The sequence below is a fragment of the Hyaena hyaena genome, unplaced genomic scaffold, assembly GCF_003009895.1.
Source record: "Hyaena hyaena isolate Hyena2069 unplaced genomic scaffold, ASM300989v1 scaffold_20, whole genome shotgun sequence".
Classification (NCBI taxonomy): Eukaryota; Metazoa; Chordata; class Mammalia; order Carnivora; family Hyaenidae; genus Hyaena; species Hyaena hyaena.
In genome coordinates this window covers 4,723,321-4,749,647 of record NW_024080652.1, presented here as the reverse complement: position 1 = coordinate 4,749,647, position 26,327 = coordinate 4,723,321, and the positions used below count along the sequence as shown (strand labels likewise).

The 26,327-nt window shown below is 46.1% G+C and overlaps 1 protein-coding gene across 2 annotated transcripts; it reads left to right on the top strand.

The window, feature by feature from the left end:
• The first annotated feature begins 236 nt into the window (after window positions 1–236).
• On the top strand, window positions 237–25,513 carry RAC1 (Rac family small GTPase 1). 2 transcript variants are annotated; one of them, XM_039226032.1, is made up of 7 exons: window positions 237–486; window positions 11,598–11,669; window positions 14,367–14,484; window positions 20,989–21,045; window positions 22,702–22,764; window positions 23,494–23,653; window positions 23,894–25,513. In XM_039226032.1, the coding sequence occupies exons 1-7, from the start codon at window positions 452–454 to the stop codon at window positions 24,022–24,024; spliced, it is 636 nt and encodes a 211-aa protein (XP_039081963.1). In that variant the 5' UTR covers window positions 237–451; the 3' UTR covers window positions 24,025–25,513. The 2 variants fall into 2 exon arrangements, with proteins under 2 accessions (XP_039081963.1, XP_039081964.1); XM_039226033.1 differs by lacking the exon at window positions 20,989–21,045 and having other exon boundaries at window positions 239–486.
• Window positions 25,514–26,327: the final 814 nt, after the last annotated feature.

Here is a 26,327-nt window from a genome sequence, read left to right as displayed (position 1 = left end):
CTTAGGCCTGTCATCAGGGGCCACGAAGATGGCGGCTGGCCTGCCCCGCCCCAGCCCCCGCCCCCCGGAGCCGAGCGCTCCCGAGTTGAGCCGAGCGTTCCCGAGAGTCTCCCGAGCATCCCCGAAGCCGGCAGGAAGCTCGGGAGGCGCGCGGGCAGGAGCGACCCCGCCCCGGAGCCTGGGAGCAGCGCGCCAGCGAGGGGGGGGGAGGGGAGACCGGATGTGAGTGGAGCGGCCATTTCCTGTTTCTCCGCAGTTTTCCCCAGCTTTGGGTGGTGGCCGCTGCTGGTCTCCGGCTTCCCGTTGGCGGAGGGCGAGGCGGCGTGGACAGCGGCCCCGGCACTCTGCGCCCCGCTGCCCGCAGCTGCGCGCCCGTTCGCCCGCCGCGCCCCGAGCCCGCCGCTTCTTGCCTCAGCGCCCGGCGGCCGCCGCGGCCCAGCGAGCGGCCCAAATGCAGGCCATCAAGTGTGTGGTGGTGGGAGACGGGTGAGTGCGCGGGCCGGGGGGCCGGGGACCGAGGGCCGGGGGCCGGGGCCGAGCGGGCTCGCGCGCGGTAGGAGCCCTCCTCTCTGCCGAGCGGGGCGTGGGGCGCGGGCAACCCTTCACTACCCCCGGGGACCAGGCTGCACGGGCCTGGTTCTGGCTCACCCCCACCCCTTATTTATTTATTTATTTTTTTGGTTGGGGGGGAAGGAGTCGCCGACCCGCGGTCGGAGGGAAAAGGGAACTCCACCCTCCCGCCTTCTGTTGGGCCCGCTGATCGCCGGGCGGGACCCCGCAGCCGCGCCGCCACCCTCCCTGGTCCGCCTGGACACCGGCGGGCTTGAGGTTGCCTTCCTGAAAAAAAACCCGACCCTTTCTGGGCTTTTACATCAGCCTCTCGAGCCCAGTTGAGAGCTTCCGTGTGTCCCGGCGGCCAGGTCCACAATACTGGACGAATATTTGCCTGGGCGGCTTTGGTGGCGCTAAACTGATTTACCACGGGTTATCTTCCGCTTACACTTGGGCCAGTTTTAAGATTTTTTTTTTTTAGGTGATTATTTTTGCTCTTTCCGTGAAGAAACTTTAGATATTCTAGTTGCGAGGAGTCGGGTGTGATTAAGACTGTTCTTTTTTCTGAACGTGGTGTGGTCATAAAAAAAAAAATTGGCTTTCGCTTCTTGCATTAGGTATGGGATGTAGCAGAACAGGCTCCCGGAGCGGAGCTGCCCTGTGACTCAAGGCATTTCTTTTCATTACTGTCTGGTGGTTACAGGCCCTAGAGGAAGACAAGACTTGGCTTATGCAGTTTTTTTTCCCCTCCGATAGAAACAAGAATCTCAGTGTAATCCGAGCAAAATTGTGTGTCTCAGCAGGGCTCGAGTAGTTGATTGTGAACAAGGAAGCTCCAAGAATTACTATCAGTTTTCATCAAACTCAGAAGGCAGTTGGTGCATTTTTCAAGTTTTGTAAGGCCTAAGGAAGCGTTCCAGCATAGCTCTTCCTTTTGATGAATATTCCCCAAACTTGTCTTTAGGACTGATGTGGCTTTTATGCCTCTCCAGTTGTGAATTGGCTTTGTTTAGATTGTTGCAGTTTAGACGTTGAAATTGTTTCCTCGGCCAATACAGGGACAGTTGAACTGATTTTTGTTGGAGTCAACATGTGAAACTATTAACACTTCATGGTTCTATGTATATAGCTAACAATTACAACTCCCACCTATTTAGGAATAGGTATGATACCTTTTTTTTTTTTTAATCCTTCAAAAGAAAGTTTTACTTTCATTGGCAGGAGAGGGGGAATCTTCAGTTACTTAGTTTAATAGGGAAATCAGTACATTGTTTAAATGAAATTTACATTTGAACGTTTATCAAGTTGTCTTAAGAACAATTAACGTGAATTTTCTTTAATTTTAGTATATGTGCTGCCGAAGCGAGCACTTAACGTGAATTTCCTTTAAAAATTAAGAAGGTTGAATCAGTAAGCTTAGAATATGAAATAATACTAGTTTTTAAAAACGCCAAATTGCTGAGGATTCAATATCCAACCCTAGTAATAGCCTATGTAATATCCTTAATTGAAAATGTCTGGAACTAAAACATAAGTAGCAGATCTGTTTAATGCTTCAGATTATGGACCTCTGCCGTTTGTATTGGCTTGTTTATCTAGTTGCATACTTGTTGAATGCCTGCTGTGGGATCTGGATCCTTCCTTTAGGTCTCCACCCCACTATTTAGGGGGAAACCCTGGACATATCACTCATCCCTACAAGACAGATGAGATGCCTCAAGTTGAATTTGTGAGGATTAAACAAGATGCTGGATACCAAGTGCTTCCCAGGCGCCTGGCCCCTACCGAGTACATACAGTTTCTCTTACCCCAAAGCATTGTGGAGGTCTCTGAGGGGAGTGGTAGACATAAAACACAGTTTTCTTGGCATTAAGTTTTCAGTCAGGTTTTGTTTTTTTTTTTTTTGTATTGTATTTGACATTGATGTAGTTTGGGTGAGGGGGCCTAAGAGTCCTGTTAGAAGTGGAATAACAAATTTAAGCTATTTATTTATCTTTAAAATGCATTCATTTATTCAAATAATCTCTGCACCCAATGTGGAGCTTGAACTCACAACCCCAATATCAAAGAGTTGCATGCTCCACTAGCTGAGCCAGCCATGTGCTCCGTTACTTTTTTTTTTTTTAATGTTTTATATCTGAGAGAGAGAGCGAGCAGGGAAGGGTCAGAGAGAGGGGGAGACACAGAATCTGAAGCAGGCTCCAGGCTCTGAGCTAGCTGTCAGCACAGAGCCCGACGTGGTGCTCTAACCCACGAACTATGGGATCATGACCTGAGCCGAAGTCAGACGCTTAACCAGTTGAGCCACCCAGGCGCCCTCCCCCCACCGTTACTTTATTTTTTTATTTTTTTTAATGTTTTTTTTTTTTTTTTTTAATTTATTTCTAGGAGCGAGAGAGAGACAGCGTGAGCAGGGGAGGGTCAGAGAGAGAGGGAGTCACAGACTGAAACAGGCTCCAGGCTCTGAGCTGGCAGTCAGCACAGAGCCTGACACAGAGCTCGAACCCACGAACTGCGAGATCATGACCTAAGGGAAAGTCGGACACTTAACCAACTGAGCCACCCAGGCACCCCTCCCCTCTGTTACTTTAAATAAAGGACAGCATATAGCAAATGTTACTTCAGTGAAAAATTTGTAGCAAAAGTTATTACTTCAATGAAAAATTTAGACACATAATTTTCCATACCAAAAATATTTTTCTGTTTTTACCCAAACAAAACATCAGCCTGATGATATAGTTGAATGTTCTTTTATTCAAAAACTGTTAAAGCTGTAAATGTGGGTCTGAATTTTGTGGGGCAGAGAACTCCATGCTGGGGAATCTGAAGCAATTAAGGACAGTTTAAGCAGTAAAGATAAATTGAAGTTGCACAAATTGCAAAGCTTCCTTATTTTAAAAATATGCTTGGGAATTACAGTTAGAAGCTATTTCATAGTCATAACTAGGATCAATTAGCCTGTATTCTTATGGATTATTTTCTATATAGCAGTTCAGTTGACATTGAGTATAAAACATGAGATGAAATTTTGATACCTTTTTATGCTATTAACCTTCTGTTGGTCCTAATTTTGTTAGTCCTTCCTGAACACAGGGTCTGTCACTTTTATTTGGGGGACGTCTGCCCCCAAGATTCTCTTAGCTTTACTTAGGTAAGACAGCAATATTGCTAAAACCATTCAAAACAATTTTTTAATGTTTTTAATTTTATCTATTTTAAGAGAGAGAGATGACTGGGGAGGGGCAGAGAGAGAATCTCAAGCAGGCTCTGCATCAGCACAGAGACCAATGTGGGGCTTGAATCCATGAACCATGAGATCATGACCTGAGCTGAAATCAAGAGTTGGACACTTAACCGAGTCACCCAGGCGTCCATCCTCAAACCCTTTTTTAAAAATGTTTATTTTATTTATTTTGAGAGAGCATGAGTGAGCAAGGGAGAGGCAGAGAGAGAGGATCCTAGGCAGGCTCTACACCGACATGGGGCTCAAACTCATGAACTGAGAGATCACGACCTGAGCCGAAATCAAGATTTGGATGCTTAGCTGACTGAGATACCCCTAAACCATTAAAAAAAATTTTTTTTAAATGTTTTATTTCTGAGAGAGAGAGAGACAGCGTGAGCAGGGGAAGGTCAGAGAGAGGGAGACACAGAATCTGAAACAGGCTCCAGGCTCTGAGCTGGCAGTCCTCACAGAGCCCAGTGTGGGGCTTGAACCCACAAACTATGAGATCATGACCTGAGCCAAAGTCAGACGCCCAACCACTGAGCCACCCAGGCGCCCTAAACGATTTTTATTGGTGGTGTTTTGGCTTTGGTTGACCAGAAGGCTGGGAGTAAATGACTTCAAGCCCCTTTTAGTTCACTGCAGATTGGGCTAGTAGTCTCTCCAGCCCAGGGTCTAATTTAGACTTTGGTGTCCAGGAATGTTTTTTAGTTGAGCATAAAAAATCCCTTCCATGATGATGTCATCTTTTTAGGAACATACACCAGTTCCTCTCCACTCATTTCCATTGAATAATCAGTGATGGTATGATCCATTAATTTAAGTGCTTCATGAATTGTATGTGTGTTTTTGTCTTGAGCATGGGGTTCCAAATGTTTTCTTTTGACCTGTTGTAAAGGTGTTTGAATTCTACACTGGCTTCTAAGTTTAGATTTGTTATCTAACTCTGATCTTGGTGCTTTTTTTTTAAATTCTCAAATGATAATCCCAATAAAAGTTTGGGGTTGGGTTCAGTAGAGGAGTATCAGGAATCCGTTTTTAGAAAACTTAAAGCCACTTTTTATAATGTTCTTCCTTCTGCATTAATCACCACACGTATTAGTGCTTCCTACTTGTTCACGTCTGCATCACCAGGTAGTTTCTTGTAATTTTTAGTCTTATTAAAAAGGAGATGTTTTCTCAGGAATCCTGCTACCAAAGCAATTACCACATGTCACCAGAGGACTATTTTTCCTCCCACATCTGAATATGAAAAATTTCAGAGATACAGAAAAGTTGAAAGAATTGTGTAGTGAGCACCTGCCATGTAGGTTGTGTAATCAGTATTTTGCTATATATCCTTACCACATATCTTCCCATTATCAAGGTGTATTTTAAGAAGATTTGATTTGAAGGGGAATGAGGCTGATACGCAGTTAGATGAAAAGTCTTGTTTTTGAACTCTATCTTCCACAGATCCAGATAATAACTACCCTAGGATGAGTTTTGGTGGTTCTGTAGCTTAAAGTCTTCTTCAGACTTGAACTCTCTCAGACGTAGCATCTTTAGCCTTGAGGGTTCTAGAAGCTACACAGTTTTTGAATTTTTTAAAGCCTCCCTCCATTGGTGATAATGGCTGGTTTTCCATAAGTTGGTTGTGATGTCCCCTATTAGTGAATATCAAAATTTCACATTAGGTTTTATATTTTTGTAGCACTAAACTACACTATCCGTGCATTTCCTGAATTTATTCTTTGCATGGTTATATATTTACTGAAGTCCTACTGTTGGAGAGTTCCCAAACTCCATTTCACAGGGTAAATTGAGGACTTCCGTTCAAGGTCTTTCATTAATGCAATAAATATGAATATATATATTTAATACTTTCACATTTCACTTAATTCAATTAACATATTGTTAATATCTAGGTACCTTTTTTTAATTTTTATTTTTTTAAAGTTTATTTGAGAGAGAGAAAGCATGTGCAAGTGCTGGGGGTGGTGGACAGAATCCCAAGCAGGCCCTGCACTGTGGGTGCGAGTCCATTGTGGGGCTTGGACTCACCAGCGTGAGATCATGACCTGAGCTGAATTCCACTGCTTAACTGATTGAGCCTCCCCCAGAGCCCCAAGATCTATGTACTTGTAGACAGCAGTACAGGCTCCTTATTTTCTCATTGGAGAAATCTGGGTTTTTTTGGTCCTAAGATCAGTGTATCTTTTTATTTACTTATTTAAAATTTTTTAAATGTTTATTTTTGAGAGCGACAGAGACAGACAGACATAGCACAGGCAGGGGAGGGGCAGAGAGAGGGAGACACAGAATTGGAAGCAGGCTCCAGGTTCCAAGCTCCAAGCTGTCAGCACAGAGCCCGATGTGGCGCTTGAACTCACAGACTGCGAGATCATGACCTGAGTTGAAGTCAGCCACCCAGGTGCCCCTGTATTCATTTATTTTTTAGAGAGCGCGAGTTGGGGAGGGGCAGAGAAAGAGGAAGATGAGATCCAAAGCCGGCTCTGTACTGACAGCAGCAAGCCCAATGTGGGGCTCGAAGTCAACAACCATGAAATCATGAGGTGGGCCAAAGTTGGACACTCAACCTACTGAGCTACCCAGGCACCCCTACCCTCCAAATTTTAAATATTTCCTTGAAGTTCTTTTTTTTTTTTTATTTTTTTTATTTTTTTAATGTTTTATTTATTTCTAGGAGAGAGAGAGAGAGACAGCGTGAGCAGGGGAGGGTCAGAGAGAGAGGGAGTCACAGACTGAAACAGGCTCCAGGCTCTGAGCTGGCAGTCAGCACAGTGCCCGATGCGGGGCTCGAACCCACGAACCGCGAGATCATGACCTAAGCAAAAGTCGGACGCTTAACCGACTAAGCCACCCAGGCGCCCCTCCTTGAAGTTCTAATAGGAAAATAAAGAACATAATAGGAACATGAGTTACTGGCTTTAATCTTTATAATTTCTATAAGAGCAGGAGAGGCACAGATAGGCTTTAAAAAATGCTCACATGAACTTTATTTTGTTCATTTTCTAAAGTTGTGGCAGCTTTCAAGGATTAAAAAAAGGCTGAGCTGCACGGTTTAGTGTATATAAAATTGGAAATTCCAAAGCAGATAGTAACTTCCGGAGGTTCTGCTGCTGCATCAGTCAAGGCTGTGATGAAAAGCGACTTCCATTCTTCCTGTGGGGAGCTCTGACTGCCTGGAGCCCATGTTGACTTTGGCCTCTTGAGTTTACTTGTGGAGTGTGTTTAAAAGGAGTGAATAAATAACACTAATTGGAGGTAAATCACCGTAATGTTTTTTGTTTTATCTTTTTTTTTAATTAGTTAAATATTTAAATCAGTGGTTGGACATGTACTTAAGTCAGAATTTTATAATTTAATAACTTCTTCTAGATTAGGTTTATAGCTGTAATGATTGGTAATAAAATTTGTCAGTATCAGGGTATGCCAGTACCTTGAGTTCCTTTACAGTTAAACCTTTCAAAAGATGATGCCTTGGCTAAAGGTGAAGTTTCAGGAAAAGAGATTTTAGAACTTTTGAAACAAAGTTGGTTGTATTTATGGTAATAGCTTTGTTCCTATACATATGGAAAAGATTTGGGACAGGCTCTTAAAGGAAGTACTGCTATGACATTTTAACATAACCATTAAAACCTTTATAGCTGCTTATCTTTGATGTTGGGAGGCAGTAACTATTAACATTTTTACACATTTGTAATTTTGGAAAGAGGCTCAGCCATTATGGCCTTGGACTCCATTCTCTTCCTTAGCTACCACATCTAGCCCATGGCTGGGCCATCTTGTTCTGCTGCACGCCTAGGAAGCTCTAGAAATGGCCCACTTCTCTTTACCCTGAATCCCCCTCCTTGGTTCACACCACTCTTATTTTCCTGTCTCCAGTTCCAGCTTCCTTCCTCAGTGCTCTTTCCACACTGCAGTCAGAGGCTGCTTCTAAAAATGCAAATTTAATGGTTTCTTGGCAACTAAAAATCTTCTGGGACTTCCCAAGTAGGATCAAGTCCCATGTCCTTAACAAGAAGAGATGACAACCTCCTCAGAGCTTCCTTTGCTGCTTCCCCCTTAGTTCTTGATTTTTCATTTGTGCTGGACTCACTAGAAATGCTTCTGTTTTTGTGACATTTTGAATGAAGCATCCATAGGACAAGAAATCTTTGACTTTAAAGAAAGGTAACCTCATCATCACTTTATTCCATGTAGATGGATACCAAAAATTTCAACTCACACATGAGGTGTGAGTGTCTTTTAATTCCAAGGAAGCCCATAAGGGTAAAAGAAAACCAATGTTTATCATGTTGGTTTGTTTGCATTAAAAAAAAAAAAAACAAACTAAATTAGGGGTGCCTGGGTGGTTCAGTCAGTTGAGTGTCTGACTTTGGCTCCAGTCATGATCTCACCCCTCGTGGGTTTGAGCCCCGCATCGGTCTCTGTGCTGACAGCTCAGAGTCTGGAGCCTGCTTCGGATTCTGTGTCTCCCCCTCTCTCTGCCCCTCCCATGCTCATGCTCTATCTCTCTCTGTTTCTCAATAATAAGTAAATGTTAAAAAAAAAAAAAAACTAAATTAAGTTACTACTCAACAAGATTTGTCAGAACACTTGGGGGGCTCAGTGGCTGAACATCTGACTCTTGATTTTGGGTCGGTTCATGATCTCACGGTTTGTGAGATCAAGCCTGGTGTCTGGCTCTGATGACAGTGGGGAGCCTGCTTGGGATTCTCTCTCTCATCTTCTCTCTCTGCCCTTCCTATCCTCCTCCTCCTCCTCCTCCCTCTGTCAAAACAAATAGATTAAAAAAAAAAAAAAGACTTGAAAGTTCTAGGTAAAACTGAGCATTCTGTCATTAAACAATGTTATCAAGTGGAAAAAAAAAATGCTGCTGTTTTTGCCTAGAATGTTCCTCCTGTCATGTCCCCACTCCTGGTTTCAGTGTACATTGCGACCTCCTCGATCAGCTCCAAGACTAAGTTAGATCCTTTTGCTATACATTTCCAAGAGCATCTTTTTAAAAAAATTTTTAAATGTTTATTATTTATATTTGAGGGAGAGACAGTATGAGCAAGGGAGGGGCAGAGAGAGAGAGAAACAGAATCTGAAGCAGTCTCCAGGTTCTGAGCTGTCAGCCCAGAGCCCAACATGGGGCTCACACTCAAGAACTGTGAGGTCATGACCTGAGCCGAAGTCAGATGCTTAAGCAACTGAGCCACTCAGGTGCCCCCTGCCCCCCCACTCACATCTTTTTTTTAAGTAGGCTTCATACCCAGTGCAGAGCCCAATCCAAGGCTTGAACTCCCAACCCTGAGATCAAGACCTGAGCTGAGATTAAGAGTTGGTTGCTTAACACACTGAGCCACCCAGGTGCCCCAAAAGATACCTTTTTTTAAAAGTAGGCTGTACGCCTATGTGGGGCTCAAACTAGGACCCTGAGGTTGAGAGTTGGATGCTCTACTGATTGATCCAGCCAGGCATCCCCCAGACCATCTTTAGTAATAGTTGTCACACTAAAATTTTATGTAATGACTGTACTCTTCATTTTTTAAAATGTTTTATTTATTTATTTACTTATTTAATTTAGAGAGAACATGACTGGGTCAGAGAGGGAAAGAGAGAATCCCAAGCAGGCTCTGTGCCGTCAGTGAAGGGCTTGATCCCTTGAACCATGAGATCTTGACCCGAGCCAAGATCTAGTCTCACGCGTGGGGTGCCTGGGTGGCTCAGCCGGTTAAGCATCCAACTTCGGCTCAGGTCATGATCTCCCGGTTTGTGGGTTCGAGTCCTGCGTCAGGCTCTGCTGACAGCTACCTCAGAGCCTTGAGCCTGCTTCAGATTCTGTGTCTCCTTCTCTCTCTGACCCTCCCCTGCTCACGCTGTCTGTCAGTCTCTCTGTCTCTCTCAGAAATAAATAAAACATTAAAAAAAAAAAAGAGGGAGTCTCACGCTTAACAGATTGAGCCACCCAGGTGCCCCATGTACTCTTCATTTTTGCTTTAATAACTGCCTAAATGGGGCATCTGGGTAGCTTAGTCCATTAAGCGTCTGACTTCCACTCAGGTCATGATCTTGTACTCTGTTCTGGCCCTGTCAGGTTCTGTGTTCTCAGCTCAGACAGAGCCTGGGGAACTTGCTTCAGATTCTGAGTCTCTCTCTCTGCCCCTCAACTCACACTGTCCCACTCTCTCTCAAAAAAGAAACAAACGTTAAAATAACAACACAAATTCCGTGAAGTCGTCTTCCTTGCAAAATCTTCAATACCTAGTATACTACTTTGCATAGTATATGCTTTGTTGGTACAGATCGAAGTAGAATTAATGCTTTTAGTAATTTTGCATCCATTTTACATTTGAAAAAACTGAGGCGCATAAGGAAGTTGAAGCTTACAAAAAGTCCAGCTAATAAGATACAGAGTTGGCCCTGGGTCTCCAATCTAGGGTAATGACTGCAGATCTCTACCTCCTGCATGTGTAGGTTGACACTATAAGCTTTAACAAAATGTACGGTCAGTGAGTCATTTTTGTTTAGAAAGCCTTTAGGAGTTGGGAGCTACTTCCTGATGATGTAATGTAATGTTTGAGTCTGTGAGGTCTTCAGGGTGGGAGTTCAATTTTTAAGCCCTTAATAATGTTATGAGTAAAACAAGTATTGGCAAACCGGATGGGCTTGTAATCTGTCTTCACTGAGAGGTTTTTGCCTTAAGCTAAGAGTGCTGTGAAAATAGAAAAGCACTTAACTTCTTTATGGTGAATCCTAATTCATAGTAGTTGAGATTGGACAACAAAATCGTACAATTTAGAACTTGTGTGACGTGACCTTGTAAACCAACAGAAGGGAGATGGGCTCTTTTAAGAACATATAGTGAATCAGGCCGGGGACACAGGCTCTCAGAAGCGCCTGAAGTCACCCTGAGAATGTCAGATTCGGAATTCATTTTTTGGCTAAGGGCACAGTGATCTTAATTTGTGATATTCTGGTGAAAATTTCAAGTGGTTGGGAGACTCGAAGTCAGCACTCTGACCTCTGCCAGGTGGCACACTGTACCCCCACTAGTTGTGCAGGAGGACCTTCTGTCTTTGGAGATTTTCTCCATGATTCTTTTTTTACTTTCTCCTCTTTGCAGCTTTGTTTGGGAAGTTTATGCCAGCACCCCTGAGCTGTTAATTAATATGTCCAGAATATACTGTGTTAGCTGCTCTAAAGGCGGATGGTGAGGTGTGAGGATGGGGGTTGTGGAGTGGCCAGTGAATACAGATGAATAAAGTGAGCTGTGTATGGCTCTTTGTGGTTCACAGCTCTATGTGTGGGGCGTTAGTGACTAAGCACGCTGTTAAGAGAACAGTCATTACTGGTGCCAGAGGGAAGGCCTTAAAAGGTGGTGGGTTTGAGCTACCGCTCTGAGGCAGCAAAGTTTATTACTTAGCAACCAAGTCGAAGTTGCAGAGAGGAAGGCTGTGTTTGCTTATTAGTAAATATCAAAATGAGGATAGAAATGAAGATTCTCCGATGAGAGGCTTGTACAAATGTTCACACAGAGACTTTTCCATTTTAAACTGTTGTTCCTCTTCAACCTGTGCTTATTTAACAGCTGGTTCTGTGAATGCTAAAGCCAAAACAGAGCAGGAAGGCTCCTTTTTGAGCAATTTACAATTGTTTACTGTAAATTTCAGGATAAAAATGTGTAGCGTTAAGTAAAAGGTTACAGAAACTGTTTAATGCTAAGTACTTGTGTACTTCTTGATTTTTCTATGAATTTAACAGAATAATGAAATGATTACATTCGTGTTGACTAACCAACTTACATCATTTTTTTCTCTCTCCTTAGAGCTGTAGGTAAAACGTGCCTACTTATCAGTTACACAACCAATGCATTTCCTGGAGAATATATCCCCACTGTGTAAGTATCTTGAGTTAAATAAGGAATTTACTTGTTTGTGATGTGCTTTTTTGTTGTTGTTGTTGTTCTTTTTTTCCTCTGACCTTTGTTTTGCTGTAAAGGCATTCTTAATACTTACGTGAATAGATCTGATTAATTTTCCACTTAAACCATTCACCAGTGGCTGATTATAAGATACTTGGGCTTTTAAAAAATACTTAATCTAAAGTTTCTACCTTGTGATGAGACACACAGCTTTCCTAATTGGTTTTTAGACCTTCAGGAAACAAAGTTAACAAACAGAAATGAGAAGACTGGATAACGTAAGAGTTTCAGATCAGTTTGGCTCTCTAGATCTGTGTGTGAAGGATCAAGGAGCCGGAACATGAAATAGTCCGTTTTATTGTAATTGGCCTTTTCTGGCAAGTGATCTCAATGGTTACAGGTCACTGTTAAGTTATCAGGCTGTGGAACTGAAACAGGGTGGTGTTGGGGGGCCGTTACAGGAGGACACAATTGGCTACCGAGTCGCTTATTCCTTCTGGGCCCCAGAATTGGGTGGAGATGGGATTGTTTTTTTAATGATGGGATTCTGCGGAGCCCCTGTAACTGAGCCTCATAACACGTCACCCTGGGGCCGTGGTGTCAGCTCTGTCCTTAGAGCTGCTATCCTGGTAGAGGAAACCTCATGTCCCACCCATGCTGATCTTGTCGAGCACAGCATGTGCACTGCAGTGTTGCCCAGAGTTTCACAGAAGTGGGATCATACTCTCCATGTCGTTCTGGTTTTATGGTGGGGACTTTCCTCATCTCCACATGGAGGTAGAACTAAATCATTATCACTGTCAGTGACTTTGAACTACTGTGGCTGATAGAACCACTGGTCATGAGGTTCGTTTGGGGATTTTTTACTGGGTTAAACATCGCACGTGTCTTTGTGCACATAGATACAGATGCTGAGAAGTGGAGGTGTGCTACATCCGAAGGGAGTGGATATTTCCATTTCTGATAGATAACTACCCACTTGCTGCCAAAGGGCTATACTTGGACCAGCTGTGACTGAAGCAGGCCCCTTGTCGGACTGTGGGTGACAGGAGTTGAAAAAGTTACTTTCTCATTTGCATTTCTGATCCCTGGTGGGGTTGAAATCTCTCAAATGTTCGCTGTCCATTTGTAGTCTTCTGTGGATGGCCTGTTGAAATCTTTTACTTATTTTCCTACTAAGACTTTTTTCTTACTGATGGAACTTCTGTGTATGAGAAATCTCAATCCTTCTGTCTCTCATTTGTCTTTGAACTTCATTATGAGGTCTTCTGCCATAAAGAAGTTTGATTGTGTTTTTGTTTTTGTTTTTCACTTTATTTTTGAAAGGAGCATGAGCAGGGGAGGGGCAGAGGTGGAGGGGAAGGATAGAGGATCTGAAGCAGGCTCCGTGCTATCAGCATAGAGCCCAGTGCAGGGCTCAAACCTACGAACTGTAAGATCATGACCTGAGCCAAAGTGGGATGCTCAACCAACTAAGCCGCCCAAGGTGCCCCAGGAAGTGTGATGTTTTTATGTAAATATTTCACTCTGCCTTCATTGAGTAAGACCATTCCTACTTCAGTGATGGAAAAGTGTTTGTTCTAGATTTTTGTGGCTAAAGCTTTTAATCGTTAATTCATTTAGAATTTATTTTTTGAAATAGTAGAAGACAGACACTTGATTCTTTTTCCCATGTGGAAAAAAAGTCCGATCTTGTGTATTTGATTAATCTGCCCTTTTCTCACAGAAGCAGAATTACGGTACCCAGACTTTTCTCTTCACAAAAGCTAGTTTCGTCGTTCTGTTCTTTAAGCCATATTGGAGCCTTACTCAGACTTGGGCTTTGCTGCTGCAGTTTAGGAAGTCCTGAGTTTTAATGTTGAGAGTATGTGAACGTGGATTCCGAACTGTATCTTACAGGCAGCTGTATTGTGTCCTGTTTGGTACTTGCCCTGGTTTAAGTGGCAATGCCAGGTTTTCTTTCTAATGAAGTACTTGGTGGTACTTGTGAGTTTTAAGTCATCCTTATTTTCTGCCTGTCAGCCAGGCTTTCTTGGGCCGCCTCTGCTTATCATTAAGTAATTTTTGTGTAGCAACTTCAGGTGACTTTAGGTATGCGTGTAACCCGGTACACTTACTCTGAAAATGGTACATGATAGCCCCTCACATCAGGTTTGTGTTGTGTTCCCATTGCGCTTTGGTCGTAGGCCTGGCTGGATGACCACGACCTAATTGTTGCCCTGCCTCGGTGCGGTGGCTCTGTGCTGCGCCACCTTGTTGAAGATGAAGCATACATACCCGAAAATAAATCTCAACAAGTGGGATTTGAAAGAGGGATTGATTTTATACTCTGTTTCTTTGGGGTAGAAGAATCTTAATGTTCTGTTGAAAAGGCAAAGGTTTCCTGTTGCCGACAGTACCTTGTTTTGGTTACACTGACTAGCTTGTCCTTTGTTTCTTGGGTGGGTTTCTCCAGGTGTTGATTTGTTTCACTTACACTCGGGCCCGCTTTCCCTCCCCCAGTCAGTTGCCCCGGCGCCTGTGTGCAGCCCTGCTGCTGGCCTGGCAGTCTCCAGGCCGCGCCCAGCCTTGGCACATCTCCTCTGGGACCCTCGCTAGGACAGTCACCCGAGTCCCTGATCTGCACCTAATGCTTCACAGCTAAAGACTAACCGTTTTTACTCTATTCCGCAGTTTTGACAACTACTCTGCCAACGTTATGGTGGATGGAAAACCGGTGAATCTGGGCTTATGGGACACAGCTGGACAAGAAGATTATGACAGATTACGTCCCTTATCCTATCCGCAAACAGTAAGGATCATGACTGACTTTTAATGTGTCCTTTAGAATATATGATTTCTGAATATTGAAATTGCGTATCACTTGTGGGTTTGCTTGCACAGTTGGCCCTCACGTTTGAATGCACGTGTCCGCTTAGACAAGGCCTGTAGGTATATTTCAGTGAGTATGTTTCTTTCTCCAGATCTTCTTAGTGACTTTTTAAATTTTTAATTTAAAAACATTTTTTTAGGGGCACCTGGGTCACTCAGTCGGTTAAGCATCCGGCTTCTGCTCAGGTCATGATCTCATGGTTTGTGAGTTTAAGCCTCATATCAGGTTCTATGCTGACAACTGGAGCCTGGAGTCTGCTTCGGATTCTGTCTCTTTCTCTCTCTGTCCCTCCTCTGCTCGCTCTCTCTCTCACTCAAGATAAACATTAAAAAATTGTTCTTAAAAATTTTTTTTAATGTTTATTTTTGAGAGAGACACAAAGTATGAGCGGGGGAGGGGCAGAGAGAGGGGGAGACACAGAATCTGAAGCGGACTCAAGGTTTTGAGCTGTCAGCACAGAACCTGACGCAGGGCTTGAACTCAACGGAGAGACCATGACCTGAGCCAAAGTCTGACCCTCAAGTGACTGAGCCACCCAGGTACCCTTTAGTGACATTTTCTTTGGCTTACTCTAGTGTAAGAACACAGTGCACAATGCATGTAACATACGAAACCTATGTCCATCAACTGTTCATACTGCTGGTAAGGCTTCTGGTCAGCGGCAAGCCATTTGTTAAATTTTCAGGGAGTCAAAGTAATACATGGAGTTTTGATTGCTGGGGGGGTCAGCACCCCTAGGCCCCCCCTCACGTTGTTTAGGGGTCTGCTGTAGTTGTTTAGGGGTCTGCTGTATTGCCATCTTTGGTGCATACTGAGTAATACAAGCTCGCGATAGTTCAGTAGCAGGTGTCCCCCGAGATGCAAACCAAGAGTTTGCTTGTTCTCATTTCTTTTTTTTTTTTTTTTTTTTAATGTTTTATTTATTCCTCAGAAAGACAGTGTGAGCAGGGGAGGGTCAGAGAGAGAGGGAGACACAGAATCTGAAATGGGCTCCAGGCTCTGAGCTAGCTGTTAGCACAGAGCCCGACGTGGGGTTCAAACCCACAAACTCTGAGATCATGGCCTGAGCTGAAGTTGGACGCTTAACTGACTGAGCCACCCAGGCGCCCCTGCTTGTTCTCATTTCTTTGGTAAATACGGTGTCATATATTTTACATACATTCATTTTTTATTTTAGGATAACTGTATGAAAGAGGTACCATTCTGTTTTTGCAAACCAGTTTCAGCAGTAATTAGTTTCAAGATCAGTTTGCTTTGTAACAGTTCTGTACCACAGAATCAAATTAAATCATTAGGATTAAGATTTTTTTTTTTAATGTTTATTTATTTATTTTGAGAGTGAGAGTGCAAACACGGGAGGGGCAGAGAGAGAGAATTCCAAGCAGAGTCTTCTCTGTCAGCCTAGAGCCTGGTGTGGGGCTCGACCCTCCTGAACTGGGAGATCACGACCTGACCCAAAATCAAGAGTCGGATGCCTAACCGACTGAGCTACCCAGGTGCCCTGTTAGGATTAAGGTTTTTGGAAATCAAGTTAGTGACTTGTCTTTTGGGTTTAATATTTTTCTTCTCTTTTTTTTTTTAATTTAATTGGGCTCCTTGCTCACGAATCTGAGGTCAAGAGCCATACACTCTACCCACTGAGCCAGCCAGGGGCTCCACCCAGACGCCCTCTGTCGCTTTAAGCTCCTAAGTCTTTGCGATGTAGGTTCAGGTTTCAGTTTTGTACAATTATACCCACTGTGTCCCATCAGAAGTACTTCTAGATTAGTTTTGCTCCCATTTCAGACAAATGACCTGTGTACCAAAAGCCAATGAGAGTAGTAGCTGGTGAAAATATGCTTAAAAACCACTTTTCTTTTAATCAGGTCTTATTTGCATCGTTTGCTTCTCTTGTTACATGTTTGTTGTTCATCTTAAAAGTATTTTAAAACAACTCTGGAGACTCAGGAGGCTCACTGGCCAAAAGACTACGCACGAGTGCACATTCCTTAGGTTTCCACCCTGCGCTCTTGCTTCCTAGCTCTGTGACCCTGGCAGGTTTCCTCAGGGCTCTGTCTTGACCTGTCTCCTCATAGGATTAGGTGAGCAATATGTACAAAGCGCACAGAAGGGTCCAGGCACGTCCCAGGCACTCTAGTGTCGCAGCCATGAAGACTCACACATCTGGAGAGCTCTTCAAGTCCTAGCTGGCTAGGCCTGAATGACTGGAAGCTGCTGCGCATGCTCTCAGCAAGCCTGGATGACAGAGGGGTCGGGGTCAAGGCAACACCCTGGTGAAGACAGGAGTCGACCCTTGGCTGGCTCTGAACGTCACTTTCTTGGGGCGTAGTGTGGGTGGACAAAACCATAGTTCCAGCCTCCCCACATCTTGGTTTTGTTTTTAAATTTAACTTCCTATTTTTAGTAATGGATAGTTTTATACTTCTGAGTACAGGTTTACAATGCAACGGTCATTGTCTTCTGTTATTTCCTGCTGGAGTAACTGCCAAATCCATTTGTTTCAAGCTGCAGATTTTTGCTGATTGTCCTTCAGATGAATTGTAACAGTCCTAAAAAAAAAAGACCAGAACTGTAAAATGGGAGGTTTGAATGAATGATGGCTCAGTTAATCTCCAGCTAAAAATTAACTGTGATTAAGTTTTGAAAATCAGCTCATAATCACCAAATGGTTTGAATTCTTCACCGTGTTTAGGAAACTATTCCATCCCCAGTGGGTGCTTGATAATTCCAGATTTTAAGTAGATTTACTCTCCTCACCTTTTGACGGACAGAGTAGGAGTCTTTACCCCACTGGCTGTCTGGAAGGGTGGGGTGTCACTTCTGAGAAGTAGGAACTCCTCCCGTGACTCATGGGTGCAGGGAGGGTGCGTCCTTTCTCTCTGAGGAGTCCCTCGCCGTAAGTCAAAGGTGACTTGGCAAGGTCCCCACTCCATATGCCAGAGGATACGCAGGTAAAGTGACAGATTGAGTCAGGCCACAGGGTGTTGTCCTCCTAGGGCAGGATTTCACTCCCCGTGCCCCATCTGTGTAAGGTGCTCTTTTCCTGCCACGTACTGGAACGGCTAAGGGGGTGGGGGGGGTGAGGCATAACTGACTCTCAGATGGCTCATGCACATCCTGTGTGACGTGTCACGTGCCAACAGAGGGGTGTCCTTGGTGCCTTTGAGCAGCGGGTAGAGTGGCCGGATAGCAGTTAAAGATGCGCCCGCTGGCGTCGTGTGGATGAGGAGGTTTTGTTGGCTCCTGGAGGGTGGGGGGTGGCGGCAGCGGCCCTGAATGCGGAGACTGGTGCCTGGAAGGTCTCCTTCCTTTGCAACACGCTGTCCCGCCAGGGGGGAGCAGGCCTGGTGGCTGCCGGCTGGCACCTTGGCTGTGGGGACGCCCCTGAACTTTGTACTCACTGGAAGGTGGCTCTTTGGTTTACAGGCTGTTTATGTGGCTCATCCATTACTGCTCAAGACTCTCTCCTAGAGGGCTGGAGGACGATTTTGTGTCCACATCTCACCCTGTTTAGGGCTTGGTGACCCCCCCCCCAAAATAGAGGTCATGTTTCCTGTGGGCATTTAATGCCACTGTCCTCTGTTGGGCAGCTGTGAGTAGCGAAGCTAAGTCTGTTGAAGGCATTTGTTCTAACGTTCTCTGGAAGATGGCAAGCAGGGACTCACATTCAGTAGAAATTGCCCTTCAGATTTTTATTTGTCCAAATTAAGTCATCCTTAGGCTTTCCTGTCCTTTAGTAAGTTGTCTTTGTACTTTCTTTTTAAGAATGTCCTGTAATAGGGGCTCATGGGTGGCTCAGTGGGATAAATGTCGGACTCTTGATCTCAGCTCAGGCCTTGATCTCACGATTGTGAGTTTGAGCCCCGTATTTTAAGGAGGCCTGGCGTGGTGCCTGCTGTCCTATAAGCTCTGTACATCCATCTGCAGTTGGCCTGTCATTGTGGCGGCATGACCTGTGTAATGCTCGGGCCCAGCACCTTCCATCGTGTCCAGTCAGCTGCGTTTGCCTGCTTGTTCCAGGATTTAGTGGTGGGTGTGGGAACGTGCGTGACTTGCAGGCTCACAAGGCCTGTGTTCTGTGTGGGTCCAGCGAGGCCCGCGGTTGCCCGAGATGCCGGGCCTCTTGGCATCCGGGCCCGGCTGTAGTTTCCGTGGGCGCTCAGCTTGGAAGTGCCAGGTGTGACCTGGACCACAAGGAGAAATGGCTGTATGTGTTGGGTTTAGCCGTTTGGGTTTTCAGATGGCTTTTTCTACTTTGTTTGCGTGGCAGCCTCTGTGTTCTCCAGCCACAGGTCACTAGGAACACACCTGTGGCTGAACGAAGTCAGGTTTGTTCTTCTGCCCTGAGCGAGACCTGCGCCTCGGGGACAGCGTGGTGTGTGATTTGGGCTAGGGCTTCCTCTGGATTGGGTGCTGGCAGGAAGCAGGGTAGTTCCAGGGCGGGGAGGAGGACATGTGGCCAGATCTGTGACCGGGCAGACGCTGTCACACAGCCTTGTTGGCTGTGAGGGGGGGACGTTTGGGATTTCCGTAGTTTGCATGGTGACCTTGTTAGGATTGTTAAGTGGTCTTCTCTTTGTTTCTTTACTTCTGTTCTCACGTCAGTGTGGCCCCGCGATGTGACACGGTGCTCTGGGAGACTGTCATCTTCGGCGGGAGCCTGCCATGTAGCCAAGCTGTGAGCGCCACGCTGGCTCCCAGCTCTGGGGCGGCCCTTGTCTTTGCCCTGCGCTGCTTTCCCAAGCCGCTCCCCGTGGGTGCCACACGTATGCGTCTTTGCTCTGCCCCGTGTGCGTCCTGCTCCTTTCCCGGCTCCTAGAATGCCTGCAGTAAGAACTGTGCCTGGCCTGAAAGGAAGAGCCGGCTGGAAGGCGTTGGGAAGAGAAGGAAATGAGAGAGGGAGTGAGAGCAAGAGAGCGAGCAGCCGTAGGATGTTCGGAGTCGGGAGATCGCAGCCGCCCCCGAGTCCACTCCGGGTCCGTGGTGCCTGCCACACACCGGGGGGAGGCGGCAGACGTGACCATGAGGGAGCAGTGTATCCGACATGGAGCCAAGTCACAGAAGGCCTGGCAGGAGCCTGTGTGGTCAGGAATCAGCTGCCGGCGTGAGGAGGGCAGCGTTCAGGCCGGAGGGAAGGGGAGCCTGCGACCCAGGGCGGCCCAGGTGGAGTAAAGAGGCTCCAGGACACACGGTGACACCGGGAGGAAGGCCAGGCGGCCCCTGCCACCGGGCTCCAGGCTCCCGCATGAACGGGAGACACCGCCCACTGAGGCCGAACAGCAGTCTGTGCGGAGCGTTGGGTTGGAAGGCGAATATTGGAGCGAGTTGCTGCTGGAAGACCGAAGTATCAGAAGCACTAGACATTTTCTTCTCAAGTTTTATTATTTCCATGTAATTTTTTTAGAAGCACTAGATATTTTTAAAGCCATATTTAGGCTGGGGGGATGAGAAAGGAACGGGCAGATGGCAGAATGTTCACGTAGGATGGAAAGCATTTTTCTTCATTAAAAAGGATGTTTTAGAAATCGAGAAGGGTAGAACAGATGTGGTAGGAGGATATTTTGAAGCCTCATTTTTGTGGCCTATCCCCAGGGGTCTCTGCGTCACAGTAAGGATTTGGCATCATGTCAAGGCCCCGGGAGCATGAATCTTCATGAGTAGCCCATAGGTGAAAATGGCAACTTTTATATTCTCACATCATGGGTCGGAGAAGCCAGAGAGAGAGGAAGTTAATTCTCTTGTTCGTCTGTCTCAGAAGATGCATAGGGTTCTGTGTTGCTTGAAGAGCAAGTCTTTAGATTTTTGTTGGAACAAAGGGACAAATTGAAAGCTGTGGTGGACGCTGGAGACGCCATCCCTTCTGGGCGTCCGTCCCATACACAGCTGCGGGGCCTGGGGTGAACACTTAGGGTCTCACTCCCCTCCCGCAGCAGCTCCCACCCAGCAGCACTTCCGGGGCCCGGCCCTGAGGGCAGGTACGCCTCCATTTGTGGCTGTCGCCTCCAGCCTGTGGCTAAGAACGTGGACGCAGATCTTTGACCCGCATGCCTGGTGCCAGTAGACGCACAGACGTGCCTTCGTTAAGGAAGGACGGTTGCTTTCTTCACATTTGCTGACAGGACAGAGTCCCGGTGCTTCATCGGGCGCCGTGGTGACACTGCCAGAACAGGAAACTCCCGTGTGCTCCTCTGGGTAGCCCTCCTCTCCCACCCGCGTGTGCCTGACCTCCATCTTCACCATGACCTTCACAGGGTGTGATGGAGTTTTGGTGGGGTTTGGCATCACAGATGCTAGATAATCCTCTGCTTTCAGATCCTTTGGGAGGGTTGAGACAATTCTGATGAAGAAGAAATAATGGATATTGTTGACTTTTATCTTCCTCAGTTTTTACTAAACTCAAACAAAGTTCTCATGCATTACTAGGTTGGAGAAACGTATGGTAAGGATATAACCTCCAGGGGCAAAGACAAGCCGGTTGCCGTATGTAAAACTTTCAATCGACTTCAGTTTCAAGCTTTATCTGTTCTCTCATTTCACTTAGTTCCCCCAGGATTTCCTCTTGAGCCCCACGTTCCTTGAGTGTTTTGTATTCAGTTCACTCGAGGTTGGGTTTTGCTTGATGAAATGTGCTTTCAGAGGAGCGAGACAGTTTACCTACTGGCTTGAATTAAAGCGGTTTGTGAACTGCTTGCTGCCCTCCTTCCGCGTGAAAGGAGGGACTTTGGCGAGGGGCCTCCCCTGGGCTGGTGGCGGCCGGGCTGCGGAGGCTCCACCTGCCGCCCACCGCAGAGCAGGACTGAGCATGGCTGCGGGCGCCTCTTCTCTCGGTGTCCCCCGGTGTCCCTGGTGTCTGGGGCGCTCGGCTGAGCTAACCCACCTGCTTCGAAATGACGTAACCCAGTGCCGACCTGCCGTGGTGATTCTTGGATGAGCCTGTGCATGCGCTGGTGTTTGTTACTTGTCACCGATGAACAGCTGCTGTGTGGGATGTTTCTTTCCCTTTCCAGGTACAAGGGATCAGCTGGATGATGGAAAGCGCTAGCGGGGGACTGTTAGCTTGGGAGATGCAGGTTCACAAAGTAGCAGAATTGCCTTTTCCTAGGAAAGGGATTTATAAACCGAGCATTTTAGAAACTCTTAAGCATTTTTAATACAGCTAAATATTTCCATCTGACTCTGCACAATACAGAGCGGGACAGAGGTCTTAGGTTTAGTCTGAAATTCCTCCTTGTATTTACTCTGCCCCGACTTTTCCTTTGAATCTCTATTCCGGCTATGACTGCCCAGCTGCGAGTCCTCCAGGGCCCTGCTTGGGTCTGAGAACGGACAGCCGGGAAGACGCCGCTCACACACGGCAGCATCCTCCTTCGTGGCCGAAGGTGCTCAGTTAGCAAATGGCCGGGCCCCACCTTGTGCTGGGGACTCCGTGTCGGGGACGCTGGTGGCAGCTCTTAAAGCAGCAGTTTAATTGCAACCCAGTGGTCACCTGAAATGTACTTAATGTGCACATGGGGAGCTTAATGAAAAGCATCCCATTTGTACATATTTTTAAAAGAATACTCCTCAGGAGGGGAAACTGATAATAATATTGGTTACCGGTATTCCCAGTTCCCAAGAGTCATTGAATTTGTGCCAAACTGTTGTGTTCAGTTGTTCTCAAAATCATTTATACTAAATTTTAAGTCACTTAAGGAGTCAATATGTGAAAATAAAGGTTTTAGTCTGCTTTTGAAAAACAGACCATGTTTTACAGAAATAACCGGAGTGGCACCATGACACTGGTTTTGTCCCTGTATAGAATTAAGACCATTTAAAGTTTCCAGTGGGAGTTGGGAGTAAAGGAAAAGGCCTCCTGGGGGGCTGGTTTGAGGCCTCTCTAGCCTCTAGGAAATTCTAGCACATTCTAGTAAATCCTCTCCCTTCTTCTCTTAAGTAACTGGCTGCTTCACATGCTGGTTCTGGTCTGGGAGCTTCTGACAGAACTGAAGGGTGTGACCAGGGAGTACGCTTTAGACACCAACTGCTTGCACCTAATATGTGCGCTTCGGCTCGGGCTTCAGTCCCACAGCAGTGATGAAGCAGAGCGCCTTTGTCACTGTGAGACCGTTTCTAACCGCCTGTCTTTTCTCTTTATAGGATGTATTCCTAATTTGCTTTTCTCTTGTGAGTCCTGCATCATTTGAAAATGTTCGAGCAAAGGTAAGTGGAGATGTTTTAGACCAGTGTTTTGCTACGTAATGTCCTCTTCAGGAGGTAAAATTCCCATTTAGTGATAGAAGTTTTAATTACTGAAATTGATTTTGTAATTCTGCTTAGGTAGATCAGTTTTTGAAGTCTCTGACTCTTACGTAGAGTTCTAAAGTTTCAGGGTCTGATCAGGAAGGAACGCTGTGTTCCTTGTTAAAACAGAGAGCACTTTCCGAGTCCATCCGATGGAGTTACCTGATAAAGATAGTGGCCATGACTTCCTACTTTCCACATCTTTCACGCACTTCCTAGTGAAAAATGACACGCGAGGGATGTCCTTCAGCTGTGATCAGAGATGTGTCCAGGGAGAGTAGGGACCTCAGTCCATGTAGTCCATTCTCACTGCTGAATAGGTAGGTAGTATCCTCAGAGTTGATGTAACAACTTGACTCATTTACCAAAAGGTGGTTTTTGGGGGGAGGGGGAGTCCCCCCCCTTGTTCTTACAGACCAGTAGAGCCTGTTCTGTTAGGTCTTAGTCTTGGGAGTCCTGACTTGCTGATCCAGTGCCCACAGGTGGGCCTGTGGTTCTTGAAGGGATTGAGAGGAGTGAGCAAGGCCTGGAGGGCGTCTCCTGCCCGCAGAGAGCGTCGCCTGCCCGCAGGGAGCTCCGAGGGACTAAGGTGGGGTGGGACAGCTGTGATGGAGGCGAGGAGAGGTCATGATTCTCTCTTGCACCCAGTGGTACCCTGAAGTGCGACACCACTGTCCCAACACCCCCATCATCTTGGTGGGAACCAAACTTGACCTCAGGGACGACAAAGACACGATTGAAAAACTGAAGGAGAAGAAGCTGACTCCCATCACCTACCCGCAGGGTTTGGCCATGGCCAAGGAGATCGGTAGGAAATCCTGCATTTTCATGTCTGTTTTCTTTGCATGGGCTTTATTTTTGTGACAGACTTGAGTGCCGTCTGGGGAGGTAGAGAGCGTGTTTTACCGACTCCGGTCCTTTTGATGCTCACCAGGAGGGTGCGGGCTCGGGTTGGGCCGCACAGGCGGCAGGGCCCGGGAGCCGCTTCCTGCCCTTGTTCAGGCTGGAAAGAGTGGGCTCGCGGGCGTGACTGGCTCTGTCTCGGCAGGTGCTGTAAAATACCTGGAGTGCTCGGCGCTCACGCAGCGAGGCCTCAAGACAGTGTTTGATGAAGCCATTCGAGCAGTTCTGTGCCCCCCTCCCGTCAAGAAGAGGAAGAGAAAATGCCTGCTGTTGTAAATGTCCGGGCCCCTCTCCTGTCCCCCTCGGAACCTTTGTATGCTTTGCTCAAAAATGGTGGAGCCTTCGCACTCAATGCCAAGTTTTTGTTACAGATTAGTTTTTCCATAAAACCATTTTGAATCAATCGGTAATTTTTAGGTTTTATTTGTTTCAAGTTTAAGACTTCAAACTTTCACATTATATTAAAATTTAGCCCTAAAATGGCAAGCGTTCTTAAAGCCTTATTTTTTAAAAGCCCCTGTTCTTGCTCAGATTAAGAGTTGCCAAAATATCTTGTGAACTAAGTTGAATCGTTGTGCTGAGAACACTAAGCACTAAACCGTTTACGACCTTTGTCTTTGAGGAGAGACTGCAGCGTCTCCAGTCGGGAAACGCAGATGCCCGCTAGCTAGTCTCAGGCGGGAGCGCCCACCACCTCCTCCCTGCGCAGCCCGTGTGCGCCCCTGGCACGTGCTGTCCTTGCAGAACGAGTGTAATAGCTCAGCTCTCTGGATCAATCTTTTTAATTTTGTAGTGATTTTTTTTTTTTTTTTTTAAAGTTAGTGTAACTGCTTTGGCTGAGATTTGGAACCGCCCTCTGGCTCCCGTCCCCGTGACGCAGGGGCCACTGTGGCCAGGGGCGCACCGGGGCGGGCATGCGCACCACAGGACGCGATCAGAGGATGAAGACAGTATTCTGACAAAACATGGAGGTTAACTTAACACTACACTGTGCACGTCATTATTAAGCCGAAAGTGTCACGGGTAAAATCCTAGAAGATTAATTTCTGTCATGCAGCGAACGATGAAAGGTCGGGATCATCACTAAGTGTTTTAAGCTTTTTTTCTTAGACCTGCCATCCCTCTTGAGATCGGGCATTTAATTCATCTTTGAACTGGTCGTTCCCATAGTTGCTAACTTAGTGCTTTTCTTATAGAACCCTTCTTAATGAGCAATATGCCTCCTTGTATTATAAAATCTTTCTGATAACGCATTAGACATTTCTTTTGTAGATTAGTGAAAGTGCATTCCTGTTCACATTACTTTATTCAGAGCTATTAAGCGCTTTCCTTAGTTTTCTAGTAATTAGGTGTAAAAATTGTGTTGCAGCTTTACAGTTTTTGAAATATTTTAGATATTCCTGAACTATGAACTTTCTTAACATCATTGTCTTGCCAGATCACCAGTACTGTACCTTGACTAATGCTGACCCTCCGCCTTGCCTCCCCCCGACCCTTCCCCCCTGGACACATGCTTCCTGTCGCTCTGCCTAACTAACCACGTTCCTTGGGTCTGTGAGGTTCCGTAAGCCCGTGCTCGTGCTAATAACCACGTTCTGTACAACTTACCCGCTGGCAAGAATATAAGGTTGGACCTTTCAACCACTATAACAAAATTTTTTAAATTGACCGTTGCAGACTTGTGGAGTGTTTTTACATTGATCTTTTGCTAATGCAATTAGCAGTTATGTTTTGCATGTATGACTTAATAAATCCTTGAATCATATGACTGTAATACTTTTAATTCTTGAGAGCTCCAGCAGCGTGGGGTGTGTGTTCGTTTGCCTCACCTGAAAATCCTGGGTTGTTGGAAACACTCATTTCCAGTGCAGGTTTTCATGCCGGGGGGACAGGTAGGGGCCCCTCCAGGGGAGAAGCTGGCAGAGTCGGTAGGGCCCCGTCGGCCATGGGTGGGCCGTCAGCACTGGCACGCATAGTACTTGGGACCAGGGCCCTGGGCTGAAGATGACGGCTTTGGGAGCCGGAAAAATGGGGGAAGGAGGCTGATGAGGACTTTAAGGTCTGTTCCTGGAGCCTGAAACTTCAATGACTGGGTCATGTTAGAATCAATTTCCTAACTCCTTTTTATCACTCTGAAGATTGCTTTATTTTTGAGTATTTTTAAAAGATACGCAGTTTCAAGACTAAATGGTTCTAAAGGTTTGTTACAACAGCAGGCTCCCATCACATCCTCCCTAAAGGCAACCAATTTGAGTTCTTTTAATCTTTTTTATCTCCATATGTCTAAGTGATGTATCTTCTCTTTACCTACCAGTTTTTATCACCAGTTCCCAAGGAAAGGCTACAACTCGAACACCCATGTGGAAGAGATGCGTAGGGCCAGGTACGGGGGAGGGAACGGAGCCCCCACATATTCCCCATCTGTACCCCCCTCCCCGTGTTCACTGATCTGAACTGCGAGCACTCTAGACCTGTCCTGCTGGGGTCCTGTGGAGGCTGTTAGAGGCGTGTGTGACGGAACTGCTGGCTTCAACCTCCAGCCCCTTTGCCCCTCGTTGGGGGGCCGGGTTCAGTCACAA